Source organism: Wyeomyia smithii, chromosome 2 (assembly GCF_029784165.1).
Source record: "Wyeomyia smithii strain HCP4-BCI-WySm-NY-G18 chromosome 2, ASM2978416v1, whole genome shotgun sequence".
Lineage (NCBI taxonomy): Eukaryota > Metazoa > Arthropoda > Insecta > Diptera > Culicidae > Wyeomyia > Wyeomyia smithii.
This window is the reverse complement of record NC_073695.1, coordinates 65,532,440-65,548,990: the sequence shown is the minus strand read 5'-3', so window position 1 is coordinate 65,548,990 and position 16,551 is coordinate 65,532,440. Positions and strand designations below refer to the sequence as shown.

General features: G+C 37.2%; 2 protein-coding genes across 4 annotated transcripts in view; one reads left to right on the top strand and one right to left on the bottom strand.

Annotated features, from left to right (window-relative positions):
* Positions 1-2,572: 2,572 nt before the first annotated feature.
* Positions 2,573-4,596, bottom strand: LOC129722248 (CWF19-like protein 1 homolog). The gene is made up of 4 exons (XM_055675556.1): positions 4,457-4,596; positions 4,230-4,396; positions 3,744-4,173; positions 2,573-3,685 (listed from the first exon to the last, which is right to left on the bottom strand). The coding sequence occupies exons 1-4, from the start codon at positions 4,474-4,476 to the stop codon at positions 2,707-2,709; spliced, it is 1,596 nt and encodes a 531-aa protein (XP_055531531.1). The 5' UTR covers positions 4,477-4,596; the 3' UTR covers positions 2,573-2,706.
* A 7,122-nt stretch (positions 4,597-11,718) lies between these two features.
* LOC129725677 (calsyntenin-1) overlaps positions 11,719-16,551 on the top strand; it is a 374,057-nt gene continuing 369,224 nt past the window's right edge. Inside the window, exons 1-2 of one of the 3 annotated variants that reach the window (XM_055681743.1) lie at positions 11,719-11,870; positions 13,437-13,815. In XM_055681743.1, the coding sequence (XP_055537718.1) occupies positions 13,692-13,815 (124 nt within the window). In that variant the 5' untranslated portion in view covers positions 11,719-11,870; positions 13,437-13,691. The remainder of the gene's footprint in view (positions 11,871-13,436; positions 13,816-16,551) is intronic. The other 2 variants (XM_055681744.1, XM_055681745.1) reach the window with 2 other exon arrangements.

Sequence of the window (16,551 nt, the reverse complement as noted above, 5' to 3'; positions counted from 1 at the left end):
AACGATTATTTTTTGTCGTTAACAAAGCTTGGAAAAACTGAAAAAAAAAAAACACAACTGAGTGTAGATACACTGAAAGCATTATTACAGCTTATGTTTTATGTTGAAGTAGCACACATCGCTGAAAAATATGTTCGATACATACAATCATTTTTTCACAAAAAATGTAAATCAGAAGCTTTATCCATCTGGTAACTTTATTAGACCCTACACTACAACGAACCCTAACCTCAGCAACCGGCCATCCCACGGCGTGTAAAAAAAAAACAACTTTGTTCTAAAAAAATGGGCATCGCCAAAATCTTCACCATTTGAATATATAGCTTTTTACCTTTCATTTGAGACCCTCCGGAAAATCATCCATCGCGGGCTTTCGAACAACTTTTTTTTTCTTTCAAAAGTATTCAAGTATGCTACAAATGAAAAAAAATGCAAGAACTTTTGAAGTGACGCAGTGAAGGTTGTAAGTTTAGTCGAGTGCAACTTTCGCTCATACTGGATTTTTTTTCAAACAGCCCCAAAATTTGAAATTATGGTCAAAATGCCGGTTTTTTTAACCTCAGCGTATGAAAATTATTTTTAACTCATTTGTTTTCCAACCGATTTTGAATGTTTTAGCCGTTTTGGAAAGAGAAAGGGGAAAATAGTTTTAAAAAAAAATATACAGGTTTGTACTAACTTCATTAAAATATGTGAATTACCATGGAACGGGGTGAAATTGATCAATTTTTATAACAATTTCCCGAAATAGTATAATTTTAAAACAAGTACTGGTATGTGCTCCAGTAAACCTCTATGGCTATTGGTGAAATTTCTATCGTCTACTTCGTGAAATAAATTCGATAATTCTATAAGGTACTATGACGTAAATTGGGATGAAATTGATCACCATTGAAATCCATACATCCTTTTGGCAATGTGTTTTTTTTTTCGACATGCTAAAGATAAATGATGTTTTTTGTTCTGAAAAATATCATTTACAGCTAGTTTGGAAACAAAAATAACGATATTTCAGGTTAAAATTTGTTTATTTTGGTTCACGAGCTGCTTGTTGCTAAATTTGCTCTTATTTGATCGTCGTTAGACCGATTTCAATTCGGTTTGTTGCAAAAGCTTAAAAACTAGCTGTGAAATTAAAATCTTCGTGGTTTCCTGCGAATTCATCAGTATTTCTTTAATGGTGTGGAATGATCATTGTTGAAAATTACATTTTTTGTGCTTTTATCAAACTTTACTCACTTCGTAACGTTAACGTAACGTAATTAACCCTCAACTAAGATTACTTTAAGTAAATTCAATACTTTTTTTTGTTATTTGGAAACTTGTCCGATCAAATTTGCTTGAGTTTTGACTGAGTTAAAAGAATTTTTCGAAAATATGAAAAATTGCACCGGGCATGCAAGGGTTAACTTTGACAGGTATGTGAATCATGCAAAAGTTGCGTTTAAGGACACGTTAACATTGCCTAGTTTGTAAGAGCAATAGGTTTTGATAAGTATTTTTCATCACGAATTTTCAAGTGATCAATTTCACCCCACTGATCAATTTCACCCCATTCCACGGTACCTTAGTTTCAGTTTGCATATATTTTTTGTTATTTGTAAGAATAACTCTTTTTTCTTAAATATGCTCAACTCGCGATGTATGGACGACACTGTTGTTTTTCACAAAAAAAAAATTCAGCCAATTCGGAGATGATTATTTTTTCTAAATCGATTTTTTGTGTTTAAATAGCATTTTTTTTTAATGTTGGACATGATATATATTTTTTTCCATATTTTCATGAAAATTTAGACAATTTCCTAAAAGTTACTCATAAAACACTTTTTTGTAGAATTTACCGTTTTTAAATTATATTGATTTACAAAAAATCAGCTAAACAAGTTTCGTCCTTTTCAGAAGACAGCCTAGACTAATTTTGGAAAAAATAAGTATGCACAGATGCTCAATTAGGTGATATCTTCACACTCGAAAAGTTTCAACCAATTCGGAGAGGGTGCCCCAAAGCTGCCCGCGTGAAATTTCCGCCGCTCTTACCGCTACAAATCTTGCATTTCCGACCCAAGGCAGGTAATCTTCAACGAAAGCAACCTCAAAAATCCAAAACCAATCAAAATTACCCAGCAAAAATTATAGACGAAATGTCCTGTCAATATTGCGCAATTCTCTTCTTGGTAACAAGAAGATTGAATTATTATAAACTTATATTAATATTACTAAAATTTATTAATATGATTCGATTACATCATAGGAGCTTTCACAGGGATTCCGAAACCTTTAAAGCAAACGAATCATCATAATCCTCAAGAAAGTATTTAACGAGAACAGTCGAGAAAACATTACTTTAAGTTATTCAACAGAGGCATAGATGAAATAAACGTTTTACCGACAATCATCGGTAAACATCCTAATCAGGAAAAATATTCTCGAAATAAAGCCTATTTTTGTTTAGAACATTATTGGCGGTTTTGCAATTGTAGTGAAGTCAAAATGTTCAAAATAAAACAAAATAAAAAATCTTTTAGATTCAAATAGAATCGAGTTTCTCTAGCAAATGTACTAATGTAATACATACCCAAAATATAAATTCTTTTTTTCAAACGAAACGCATATTGAAAATCTTTTGTACATTTTTACATCAGAAAAATGGTTATTTTCGTCATTCGGCAAGCGCTACGCGTTGCTAGCCTCAGAACTGTCCCAATCTTAAACAGTAAAATCGTACGGTTTGAAACTTTCCCGAAAGCTCTGCGCCATCGCTTCTTCAGCCTCCTGCTCCAATTTGCACTGTCTCCAGTCGATCTTTTCTTCACAGTTGAGCAAGTTGTCCGCGCAGATCACCTCTCGACCAAAATGCAGCGGAAATTGTTTCATCTGCTTGGTGAACATCACCGTGCCGTCTGGTAGTTCAGCCACAAAGTAAGGTGTTTTTTGAGGCAAATCTGCTGGAGACTTTGGCAGCTCCGTCGTCTCTAGTGTAATATTATGTTCCTCTGATTTATCCTCTAGGACGTGTTTGATCTTCCACGCCACATTGTTATCAATTCCAATTGCATTGATTTGCAGGTGCCCGGTTTTGTAGTTGCGTTCGTATATAAAAATCTGCTCTTCGCGATCTTTAAAGAACTGAGCTAACGCCGCTTTAAACTTGTTTAGTTCGTTCCACTGGTCAGCCGAAAGCAGCGAAGCGTTTTGTATATGCGTAATAGACAAAATAAGAATATGAGTATCGTTAACCGGACCTTTAGCCAGTGCTAGGTAGAAGTGGTCTCCTACAGAGATGATTAAGTGCTTTTCTATAGAACCAGACGACAAACAAAACCAGCACTTTTCCTGATCAAAGGCAGGCTTTTGCCGTTTCGGATCATGATTACCACTGATGCGATTGTTTCCTTGGCTGCGTCTTTTGTTACCACGAGAGTCGTCATAAGCGTTCATGTCGTAGAAATACTGATCGCCGCTTCTCTCTCGCCCGGAATTTTGTCCTTCGTCGCCAAAATTCATATTCGCATAGGGAGAAACCGTTTCATCCGTAGTCTTTTGTATCAGCTCAAGAATACGCATTTTATCCACTGGTGTTAAAACTAAAGCGTAAATATGTTTCTTTTTGTCCCGGTTGGCGAAATCAGCTAGTGCAATGAAGCGGGTGGCCAATTCCATTTGTGTGTTTTTATCTGGTTGAGTCCTGAAATTCAACTTTTAAATAACTCAAATTACACAATTATAAACAACTTATTACTCACCTATAAGGAGGGGGCTCATAGTACTCTCCGTTCAACCCACAAATATGATAACGGGGTTTGATTGTATTGGCAAGCCAAGCAATCTGCTTGGAGCCCTCCTGCACCTCTTTCCGAATGCCTGCTGGCCATTGTGATGTAACCAGGACATCAACACCTCTATAATCACCCATATTGGACTTACTTGCGAAGCAAGAATCCCTCACAGCTTGAACGTCCTGTCTCGTAAATTTCCACTCGGGAACAGACTTGCTGGTAGCGGTTTCCGCTTCCACACCGCTTACGTAAGCAATCTTTAGACCACTTGAGGTACAATATATTCCTCTCTTACCAAGATAACTTAGATTTTCACAGATATCACCGTTTTGCGTATCCGTGTAAAACCTGGCAGTAGCCTCATCGTTCGGGCCGAGGATGTAAACTGGAATGGGAACTTCAATAGAGCCGGTTAATACTAGAAACATCGCAATCACACGCAATAACACGTACCTTTCTTTTGGTTGCTTTTATATGCACCCAACTCGGCAATTTCCGGCGATGGGCCAAAGAAATCCCCTACACAAAGTACCAAATCAAACGGACCTGTCTTGTTGTTTACATTTTCAATGCGCGCGAAGAAAGATTTAAGCTTCCCGTTTACGTCTCCCACAATCAATCTGCGGAAGGAAATATATTTTATAGAGGGCTTTATTTCACCAATAAACATAACAACTTACATTTTCTGTTTGGTTTCCATGTATTTGATAAAAACTCCTTTCGGATGATAAATAACAATTTAGTAGGTATTTCAATAAAACTCTTGGAAACTCACAGAGAAACCACACACGCTTTGTTTATGTTTGCTATGCAAATTAACAAGATGTCACGTTTCGCCGGTCAACTTATCGTGCTTATCGTTTGTTTCGCAGAGCCCTTTGAAAAGGTCTGGAACGCTTTTGTTAAGCGCGGTATGCAGTAGAAAAGAAATTTCTTCTCTTATCTCAATCCCATGTAAAATTCAGGCACTGAATCAGGCAATGAAATTTGTTCTTATGGACGGTAAGCCTTGGGGCAAGACACTATTGATATATTGTGCAATATTTCCAATATTCAATATTACGAAGTATTTATCGTTGCATTTTTTGCAGGGGTCTGTCGTTTGATGAGTATCCCGTATTCAAAATCTTAATGCAATATGGCGTCATTTGTACAGTAAACAACTTGAAAACCATGTTTTTTTCGACCACAGTGCAGTTCTAACATTAAGATATATTGCCGTGTAAATGGTGTTACCCTGGGAGGGAGAAACGAATCCTACACTCAAAACAGAGAACACGCTCATGCGTCGTTTTCTGATAGCGTGTAACTATCTTCTTGCTGTAACGCATGCATGACTCAAACGAAGAAATACTGAATGTGCAAATATTACAGACTAATTTTTCGAGTCTGTGTTCCCTTCAATTTGCCGTTGCATAAAATTTTTTTCAAAGTTTCGAGTTCGACCATGATGAAGTGTGTTCGAAATTGTAACCAAAGCCTTAAATCATGAGAAGCGCAAGTTTGCTAATCGAAGTACGCTAGCATGATTATTACTTAAAGCTTATGAAATTTATTATTTTACGTAAAAACAAACCAATTTTTTTTGTAAAACGACAATGAATACAAAAACTGTTTGTAATGAATATTTTTTCGAGCAACGCGATACCTTTCAGTTATAACAATACTCATCGCAAAAAATGCTTATTTTTCCTTGGTTCAAATTGACAGTCAATGACAGCTCATTCTGGTTTATTTTGACACTCACACGGCTTCGTATCCGTTTCTCCCTCCCAGGTGTTACCGAAATTATCACAATAATTATTGTCATTACTGGCAAATTTTGTCGTGTTTTGCGGTGTCAGTGGTACCGCAACGTCAGTGGTACCACAATGTCAGTCATATTAAAACGTATTTACCGCTCCATTTTCGGGCACCTCTCTATCTATATCATAGCTCATTGCCGTTACATCAAGCGTTTTTTTTTCTCTTGTTTATAGCTAAGACCTATCGGTCCATAAAGCCAATCAAGCGTAACATTATCATTAAGGGATGTCAATTGACAGATAAACGACAAATATCGAAATATATCAACGAATATCGTGTAATATTATCGAAATATTTTTCATGAAAATAAAGGTGTCTAGCCCCTAGGATTTCCCTACTTTTGTGTACCTGCACGGAAGTCATCATTTTAGGTAAAATTGAATACCTTGAAACATCAATATCAATATCAAAAACTCAATACAAATTTTTACCCAAAATTAGGTCGCATTTTATTGAGCTGTTGCGTTGTTTTCACCCATTTTTACTTAAACCAATGAAAGCATTCAGGTTTACGTAAATTTACGTTGTTTTTACGTGTTCGCTTGGTAATTTTTTTTTGTGTGTGAAGGTGATATATATCGTTTATCTGTCAATTGACAACCCTACAACGATAATACCAGGGATACCAAATGTGCAGATTTGTCTGCAAAACGCAGATTTTTGGAGTCCGTGTGCAGATTTTTAGTTACTTGCAGATATTTACAGTTTTGCCACGGTTTCTGCAGATTTTTGTCAGAGTCTCCTTATATTTGCGCAGATGTTCTTAAAATGTGTGCAGATTTTTACAGACTTTTGCCTGCGCGAGCGAATTTTTTTCGGATCACGGGTAGAGTTTTTTCAGATTTCGAGTACATTTTTCCGGTTTTTCGAGCAGTTGCAGACATTTTTCAAAAACATCTGGCATCTCTGGATAATACTAAGTCAATGAGTTATGGAATAAATAGAGGGACGCACAAAAATGCAATGATAAATACTCCGTAATATTGAATATTGAAAATATTTCGCAATATATCAATAGTGCCTTGTCCCAAGATCTAGCCCCTAAAGTTAAACTCGTTTCGTTGTTGAGTCTTCAACAACTGCGATGTTTCTGTTATGTTCCCGATATCATCCCGAAACACTTATTTCCTCCTAAGAGCTAGCGAGTCAATTCAAGCATATTCTGTTTGAACCCTGCTTCTTCGACAACTCCCCCACAACTTGTCAGATTCTCTTAGTTTCGCGTACCCACTTACAAATCGTAGGTGTCGCTAGTACACAAGCCGTACACAAACAAGGGGATCTTCCGGTTTTGGCGGAACAACATTTTTGCAAAAGAAAATAAATTTTCGTATAACTAGACGTGGACGTCAAAAGTACACCTCGCTCAACATTTGATTTGGACGTAATTTGAATTGTAATGAGTTGGTACAATAATTTAATAAATAATTCAATAAATTTGAAGGAGTATATATTCTTGAAAATAGAGAACGAGAGAGAAAGAGGGAAAAGAGAGAAATTATGATCATGGCATGTCTGTTACCTACTTCGGTGTAGTATGCACACTTGTTTCCGCCTTGATTGTTCGGTAATTTTTATTACGGTCGCGTTCAGTAAACTTGAAATTTTACTGATCATTCTGAAATTTCCTGAAAAATTACTGATGTCGGTTAATTTTTTTGCCAAAATACTGTTCAATAAAATTCACTTGACGGGTTCAGCAAAAAACCACCTCACCACTTCAGTAAACTAGAAAATTTTTTGCACTTTTTTATAGTTCAGTAAAAATTTAACGATCTATCAGCACTTTTCCAGATGTTGCTGAAAAATCTCTAATTGTTCTACTGAATCTTTTTTTTTTACTATACTGTTCGGTAATATTTCGGCATCTGTCATAACAGAATCGCCATCAGTAGTCTCCCATTTTGAGATTTTCAGAAAAGTTTCGTGGCTGTGTTATTTGAGGTGTTCTACGAGCCATTCGGACGAAAAACTCTAAAAGCGGTATCGTGCTTTCAAATTTACCACCACAGTAGATTAATTTACATGAAGTCTTTAATAAAAAGTTTATATTCGCCATGATATAAAACGTATCTAGTTTTAGTCGAATGTGCATGGAACATCAGTATAATGGTCTGAACAATCAGAAATACCTGTATAAAATTAGTCTTCGGTTGCAATAGCAATAATATAGGAATAGTTACATTCATATGTCATCTATATTATTATAACCGGGAAAAAGCTCACGTTGCATTTTGCGGAACACTTGTAAATTTGTGACGAATCATCAGCTTTGTAAATGGCGACTCATGCAGCAACTTTTGATGAACGTTTTGTAAATTTTTGCTGAGCTATCTTCTTTATTTGATGTTTCAGCAACAATGAAAAATACCGAACGCTCGTCAAGCAAATGAATTACCGAACAGATTACTGATGGCTCAGCTGTTCAAAACTCAAATATAGATATTTACAAATTTTTCTAGGAACTGTGAATGACCAAATCACAATCTAATAAATAACTCATCCCTCAAAAAACCTCAAAAATTTATTTTATTGTATATAGTTATACAAAAATTTAACCATGTTTGTTACTGTAAATACATCAAATTTACATAAATATCATTAACCAGAATAATAAAAAACATTGCTTTTACTATTTTTAAAAATGAAATAGGGATGTTATTATGTATATTAAAACCACATTTGCGAACACTTTTTCCATACATTTAGAGGTCACTAACAACATTTTGCATGGTAGAACTATTGTCGGCGACGGATCCATCGACAAAATACATTTTCTGTTCTCGCCGCATGCTACACGGTACTTCTTTTAAGAGAGTGTTTCGGGAGATTTATTTCGGATGTTTTTCCATTTCTAACCATCTTTCCTATTTCAACAGTTGCCAACAAGCATTTTAACAGATGAATCAACATCCGTGAACCATCGCAATTAAAACTTCACAATAAAAGAACATAATTCCCATGTGTGCATTACGCCAATTTCAAAAACTTTACACGGATATATCTGATCTGACAGAACCAGAGAACCAACAAAAACGGGGTACATTCAGTTTATATGGGAGCTGTCAAGATGCTCCCGGGTTGTTCTTCGATGACCTTTATTTTGCTCATCAAAGGAAGAGTCTTGGGGCAAGACACCATTGATATTGATATTGACCCCGTTATTTATATCATAGCTCATTGACGTTATATTATCGTTTCAGAGTTGTAAATTAACAGATAAACGATAAATATCCAAATATATCTACCGATATCGAGTAATATTATCGAAATATTTTTCATGAAAATGAAGGTGTCTAGCCCTTAGGGAAGAGTAGTGCAATTCCTTTTTCAAAATGCTGGCTATAATGTCGCATTATTACATTCAGGACTATTATGGTTTGCCAATATGAAATACTTTCTCAAAAACACTTGTTTCTTTAGGCTGATTTTTTTTTCGCGTGAAATCGCTTTTGCGTAATCGAGACAAACACTCCGCTTACCGCTTTTAAAATTTCAGTCTTCTCACAGTCGACCCAACTAGCGAATCGAAACCGCTAGTTGGGTCATAGTGCTAAACCGACCAGCGAATTCCGACTGTATATCAATCTAAGGAGCGACATCTGGCTTCTTACTATTCTTCCTCATCCACCTCGATGATCCCTGTTGTATTTTTCGTAAGTGATGCCATTCACTCGGAAAATACATGAATATTTTAATGCTTTTTATCGCCATTATGCACAATTCTCCCTGTAGGCGATAGTTTTACCGTCTGAGGGTTACCGGAGAATCTGCATCTTTAATATACTTAAAATCGACCATGTCATCCATCAATGATTATGATTCATTCAATGACCAATCTGAATTTTACTCTCCGCACAAGCAATATGCCTCAACAGGTATGTTCCAAACTTAATCCAGAACGGATTCAAAAGTAGAAATAAGCTCACGCTACACTATTTACTCCCGACATTGAGCAGCAGTATGCTGTTCTTATGCTTCACGCAAAACCGTAATAACTCCTTGCGCACTTTTGGATCTTTTGGTAATTGATATAAGTGATGATCCAAGTCGGATCTCTTACTACTTACTAGCTTTGTACTTTTTTTTAATGTTCAGTTAACATTATTTTAGATTGTAACAGGTGACATCATTAAAAAACATAAATCAAAACAACGAACAATGTTGTTCAGCAACACTGCCAGCAAGCCTGATGATAAATTTTAACGCACTCGGGGTTTTCAATTTCAGCCAATCAGCGAGTGGTTCCCAAAGTGGATGCAAATCTATACCCAGTCGCTCTCCTGAGATATCAATCACCTCTCTGTCACGTTCGTAGTCTGCCATTGTTGTTTGGCGCTCAGCATCGAGGGGTTCGTCACAATGGGGTACTGTCAAACTATAGGTAATAGGATTACGGTGTCAGCGAGGTGATATAAATTGTGTCCTGTTGCTAGCTCCAACCAGCGAACACCGATATGTCTGTAGTAGAGAAAATGAATAAACCGAATAAACATATAAATTCTATATCAATCATATCTGACTTCCCGCATAATCAATAACCATAACAACATGCTAAACAGCCTATTCGAGGTATAACTGTCTGGGTTATCGTTAAACCATATAGATTATCGTCCGTTTATGGTTCCTATCTATCAGGGTCTAGGGGCTAAACACCTTTATTATCACGAAAAATATTTCGATAATATTATTCGATATTGGTTGATATATTTTGATATTTATCGTTTATCTGTCAATTGACAACCCTCCAGCAATAAGTTAACGTCAATGAGCTAAGATATGAAGAGAGGGGTGTCCAAAAATGCAACGATAAATACTTTGTAATATTGAATATTTGAAATATTTCGCAATATCTCAATAGTGTCTTGCCCCAAAGATTAGGGTTTTCAAACAGCTCAGTTTTACTATATCACATCGTTGCTAGTATAGGAGGGGAAAATTTCCCCTGACAGTATTTTGCCATTCTTTCTTGTGGCGCGTAGCTATAAAACAGCGCGGCACGTCGAATTAATTCCCAAGTCTAGGTTTCCTCAATATTGGATCAGCTTTGCTAAAAGAGGTTGACGTTGATGCTGTGGTTTAGATTAAAGATAAATTTAAAAATTTAGGTAAATTCGAAGATTCAATCCAGACCCCTGCAAAAATTATTGCCGAACAATTTGATTGTTATTTATTGCAGTATGGTTTTAATTCATTATTCAGTTCATTATTTCATGTGCGTGAAAAACACAAATTTACGAAATTTCACTTCGCTTGGAACTGTAAACAAATTCGATCCAGCGAAATCGAAGGTTGTGGATTGCTTCTTTTTCACTTGGGCTTACTTTTTTCACGCATGCAGACACTCGTGAAAAGAAAGCAGCTTGCGAAATCTTGACTTGTCAATGCGTTTATTTTCTGTCAGCTCCATCAATTTTCGCTAGAAGTGCAAGCTCGTAAATTTCGCTTCGCATGAACTGTAAACTGCAGGCTGGTTAAAAACATGTGTGCTCCACAACCGGGTTTTCTCGATAGATTATGCTCGCTTTTTCACTTGTCAAATTTTTCACTTCGTTTGGAACTGTAAACTATGCTTAAGTGGAAAAGCGTAAATTTTCGCGAGCGAAATCTGTCGTGAAAACTTGGTTGAGCGAAACGAAATTCAGGAGCTTACACTTCTAGCGAAGTTGACATTAACCGGAACTAACGGAATATAAACGCACTAAAAGCCAAGTTTTCGCTAGCTGTTTGTTTATTTTCACTAAAAAGATGCAATCCACAACCAACAATTTCGCTGGATTGAATTTGTTTAATGTTCCAAGCGAAGTGAATTTTTTGCAGGTTGCATTTTCCACACGCGTGAAAAAAATAAACATTTTGTACGAGATTTCCATTCCCATTGTAACTCTAAACAGGGCTCAACGAGACTGTCGTACATCGAAAACCAACCAGACAGTTCGATAAACGATAAAATAAGCGAGAAACGAAAAAAGATGCTACCTGTCCCCAGAGTGAGAAAAAGAGAGCAACAGTGCGAATCGCAGCTCGCATGGCACAAAGTGACAATTGTGTAGAGCTTATCGAAGGCAATTGAGCAGGATGGGAAGCTTTGCGCAAAAGTGCGGGTGAGAGCAAGAGAGCCAGTCTCTGCTGCTAGCCTTTCAACAACTGTGCAGCCGAGTGGCCATCATCATAACTTTTCTCCTCTTCGGTCGTTTGTCTTTTCTTCAATCGATTCCGACGAGTTTAACCGTGCGGTTTGGTCCGTATTTTCGCTTGCCAGAAGGAGGCAAAAATCCTTTACAGACGGTGTGTATCAAGTGGATGTCGTTCAATGGTTGATAGCAAACAAGTGTTTTGATGAAAAAGAATTGTTTTTTGCTGTTATTAGTGTGTAAAGAGAATACTTTGACCGCAGAGGATAAATTGAAATTTTCTTGAAACGGACGAAGGAAACAAGACATTCTACTTCTGGCCTTTTCCGCAGTTCGCTACGATGGCTTCACACGCACACCAACAACAGCACGCACTGCTAGCAGAGCCTGTAGTGGAAGCTTGAAGCTGGTGGCCGCGAATGATCGGTGGAGTGTTGATGCGGGAGAGCGAAAGCAAGTGTTGGTGTGACTCATCCGCTTCTCTGGCTTCACCTTTTTTCATTTTTTTTTGTTGTTGCTCTCCGTCTGTCTACGATTGAGAGGATGAGTGGGTTGTGGAAACTGGTTTTTCTGGTGTTTTCTTTTCGAGTTGGTTTTGGTAGTTAACAAGTTGGCTGAGATTTGCACTGGAAGATGTTTATTTTGCGTTGATATATTGTCCAAGTGGTGCGTTTCACAAGGTTTACAGATACGGTGCAACGGAAAGAAAAGCGCACACTTTTGCTTGTTTTTCTTGGGAATAAAATAAATAACATTAGCAAAGCTGTGTTGGTATATGCGCGTGCAAGGAATACCAGTTAGTATAAAAATGCGTGAAAATGAAAAGTAAATCTCTCGGAGAGTATTAGATAAACGAGGAAGAGTTGCCAATGTCAGGTGTGTGCAATTGTTTTTTATAGGAAACTGATAAGCCTCTTTCGAATAAGAATCATTCACATTTCGACTATGTTTGTTATAGGTCAGCAATTGTTTGAAGTACCGTTAGAAAACAACCAATAATGATACTAGGTGCAAGTTCATTCTGAATCGTGACTAGTTCAAAATTATCTAGACTTGGCATCTCTAAAAGTGCAGATCTTGGCGGTTCTTCGAAGAGCACTGCCATTTTTGTTCTCTCCTACATAACAGAGTAAAGAGAACATTTTCTGTTCGATAAGCTGTTTTGTATTGGACTATCTTGCTTCTCATTCAAGTAATATCAACACTTGTTACTATGCTCTCCTCGCTGATCCTGCATAGAATATTTACCGTTTGATACTACTGCTGAGTGGCCGTATCGTAGATTTTCGTTCTCAAAATCAAATCGACCTTCCATTGGCCAGTTTGTGGACGGATGCGGTGAGAGGTGCTGCTATGTAGTTTATGAGTCTTGCCTCACGGGGAAGTTTGCCTAGTGTACTGTGATAAACGTGTTCATCCAAGTGGGTCCTACAATCAGCGAAAGTCAAGCAATAAGCGCTGGGTTGAGAATAAAACTTATCGTGTGTGATAGAGGGGGTGTGCAAAGCTGAAAATATAAAGGACAAACTACTTTCTTCTTTGAAAGTTACTCAAATTAAATTGTTTGAAGTTCAAAGAAAGTAATTGCTATCGAACCGAATACGAAAAAGCACTTTTCTTTACGTCTGGAAATAGATCAGATATACAAGGTGTCATCCTCGGTGTGCATTCGTTCGTCGATAGAAGTGGAATTAAAGTGTTTTTTCGTTCTACTTTGCAGGATTAAAGGAAAGGAATATCCTTTCAAAAGTAGTTTATTCTTCACCGCGATTATATTCTAGTTCTTTTGTGTGCAGATTAGGAAGTTTCCCGAGTGTTTTGTGCGTTAAGAAAAGGCGGTAAACCACCAAGTGCAAAAGTGAATCCAGGAAACAGTGTCTCTACCTGCGACAGCAGCTGCAGCAGTACCGTTTTGTTGCTATAGTGCTACATATATACACAACACAGAGAAGAAGGATAGCAGTTTGTAGTGAATATGATGTCGATAAAAGGGATTTATCTCGCTTTGCTGGTGCTGGTAGCTAGCAGCAGCTTCCACAGCAATCAGGTGCGCGGAGATAAGTACGAGGAAGACGAAGACGATTACTACGACTCTAGAGGTAAGCGTTTCGCTGCGGTATCTCACGCGTATTGCACAACGGGAATTATAAGCGTATTTATGATGTTGGTGGCGACCGCCAGTTGGTTTATTTAGCACGAATACGAAAACACTCACTTCCCAGAAGTTGGGACCGGGTGTGCAGTGTTTGCGCAATTTAATTGGTCTATTAGTGCTGTGAAACAGTTGGCGAAACTCGGTTAAGCGCAGACTTTCTCATTTGTATTTGATTAACGTGGATTCAAGTTTGCAAAGTCTATTATAACTAATTTTATCACTGATAATAAGCTTTTCGATGAGATGGGTCATACATGTCTGTGAGTGTGTCTTAAGCAAATGCATTAAATTTAGAATCGTTTATCCCTCTTATTCAAACACTGTAAACCGAGGTAACTTGGAGCAGCGGGGTGACTTAGATCACTCTACCACTTTTTTGAATTTGTGATAAAAAAGCGCTCGCACTGCTTGGGACTTGTCGTAATCTCCACTGGTTGTGTTTATTTCCTGCTATTTGGAGAGTGTTTTTCATAAAATATAGATTGAAAATAAAGTGTATTTAGCGTTTTCTATTGCATACGAACGAAAGGTTCAAGCAGGTTCAAAACAACAAGCTTCAATACGTAAGGTTTTTTTCTATTTCGACGCAGTACGACTGCTCGACAAAATTCCGCAGTTGAAGTTCATGCAGGCTCCTTCCATTTTGGATGGCTTGAGAGGCCTAGATGTTTAATTAATACACCTACAGTTATGCGCGGAATTTTGATTCAAAGAAAAACCCTGCAAGCCCCTATGGTATATAGTGTTATTAGAGCTCTTTGACAGCTTGCAGGTTTGATTCCCTAACCTAACTTCACTTTAATTATAGCGGGTATATTACTAGCTTACTGGCAACCGGAAAAAAAGGAAACTTTTCTATGCTGTAGACAACGTTAAAAGACTCAATCCTCTCAAAATTCAACCACATTCATACTGTGATGAATGCACTAATATAAGTATAACTGGGAAGCTCTATCACCTGGGTTTGGATAAAAGCAATATCACAACATGCATGACATGCTTTTTTCAGTATACTTTTATCATGCTTTCAATGTTAACTGCTCTACTATACCGAGCCTCGTTTCTCCTGCCAAATATAGCCAATAAATAGTTACAACTGTATGTCCCTCTGGCCGGTAGATTTCAGCCTAAAGGAAGGGCCTTAAAACCTGTAATGGAAGGGGTTTAGGTGCTGTGAGATCGAATGCTCTAACTCTATATTTATTCGAACCCATGACCAACTGCTAGTCAAAGCGAATTGTGTAATATGGTAACAAATATGTAACAATATGGTTACAATTAGTAGAAATGGGGTGTGTGTCTTTGAGATTATGCTCAACAATCATTGATTTGAAATAATCAGAAAGTTCCTCCTGTAAATCTATCTTTGCTTTAGAAACTTCCCTGAAATGTTTATGAAAAAAATAAAATGGAAGATTAATGAAATATTATAGCTATTCAATCATTTCTGTGAACTTTGTTGTCCCTAGCCATTATCGTTTTTTTTCTGAGACTTAAATGGGTTTCCTCGTAAACATTGCGTTGAAGCGGCGAACCCAGCGAGTAATTTCTATACGACACTCGTACATAAGTTGACGCGTTTTGGTAATGGCTAGGAGTACCAAAATTCATAGAAATAATTATAATGGCTATAATCTTCCTTTTTTTCCGGTTCGAGATTATGGAATGCATTTTTTTCACTTTGTCGACCAGTGTACTGCCGCTATTCGCATAGCAGTCCTATGTAAGAGTCCTATGTTTTCTTGTTTTTTTGCGGAAATGGTTCCATTTTGGCATGCTCTACAAGAGTAGCCATTAAAATCGAGGTTGTGGAAATCAAACCTTACTTTTTTAATGGCTATTCTTGGAAAACATGCCAAAATGGACCCATTTTCGCAAAATTTACATAGGACTCGCAACTTTTACATAGGACTATTATGCGAATAGCGGCAGTGTAATTCTCTTCATTTTTGTTTTTTTTTATCCGTTGGTTTTAAGATACAATTTTAAATTTTTTGAATGAGAGTTCGCCCATCAACCAACTGTCATTTAATAAATTGCGAGCGGTTTTTTTCCTCATTGAAAAAATCGAAGGACAACATAAGTTTTTTTACTTTTCACTCAGAAATGTACATTCTACAGAACAAAAAATTAGAAATCCGCATATGTAAATGAAATTTGAAACTAAATTAAAGCAACATTTAAAAAAAAAGCAGTGATTCAGCAAACAAGTGGGTTGCTGGTATGCTTTCAGCAAAGTATTTCGCTGAACCATGAAGATATTTTGGTTAGTATCTAGAAGCTAGACACCCTAGTTTTCTTGAAAAATATTTCGATAATATTACACGATATTGGTTGATATATTTCGATATTCATCGTTTATCTGTCACGTGGACATCACTCCAACGATAATGTGACATCAAGGAGCTATGATATAGATAGACGGGTGCCAAAAATGCTTCGATGAATACTTTGTAATATTGAATATTGGAAATATATCGCAATATATCAAGAGTGTCTCCCAGGTCCCTGGTCCCTGGTCTCGAGGTATGATGCTGGCCTAACAAGCCAGTCGTCGTAGGTTCGAGTCTCGGCTCGGGAGAGACTGTTTGTGTCTACGATCCTACTGAGACTGTCAGTAGGATCGTAGCGCTGGCCCCGCAATTGTCCTGTACACTTAACAGTTGGCTGTGAAGTCTGT

Excerpts from the sequence above, each read along its gene's own strand:
- LOC129722248 (XM_055675556.1), bottom strand. The coding sequence starts at position 4,476 with ATGGAAACCAAACAGAAAAT. Across the intron at positions 4,397-4,456 it reads ATGGAAACCAAACAGAAAAT|ATTGATTGTGGGAGACGTAA; the intron begins GTAAGTTGTTAT and ends TTCCTTCCGCAG. Across the intron at positions 4,174-4,229 it reads TAAAAGCAACCAAAAGAAAG|TTCCCATTCCAGTTTACATC; the intron begins GTACGTGTTATT and ends GCTCTATTGAAG.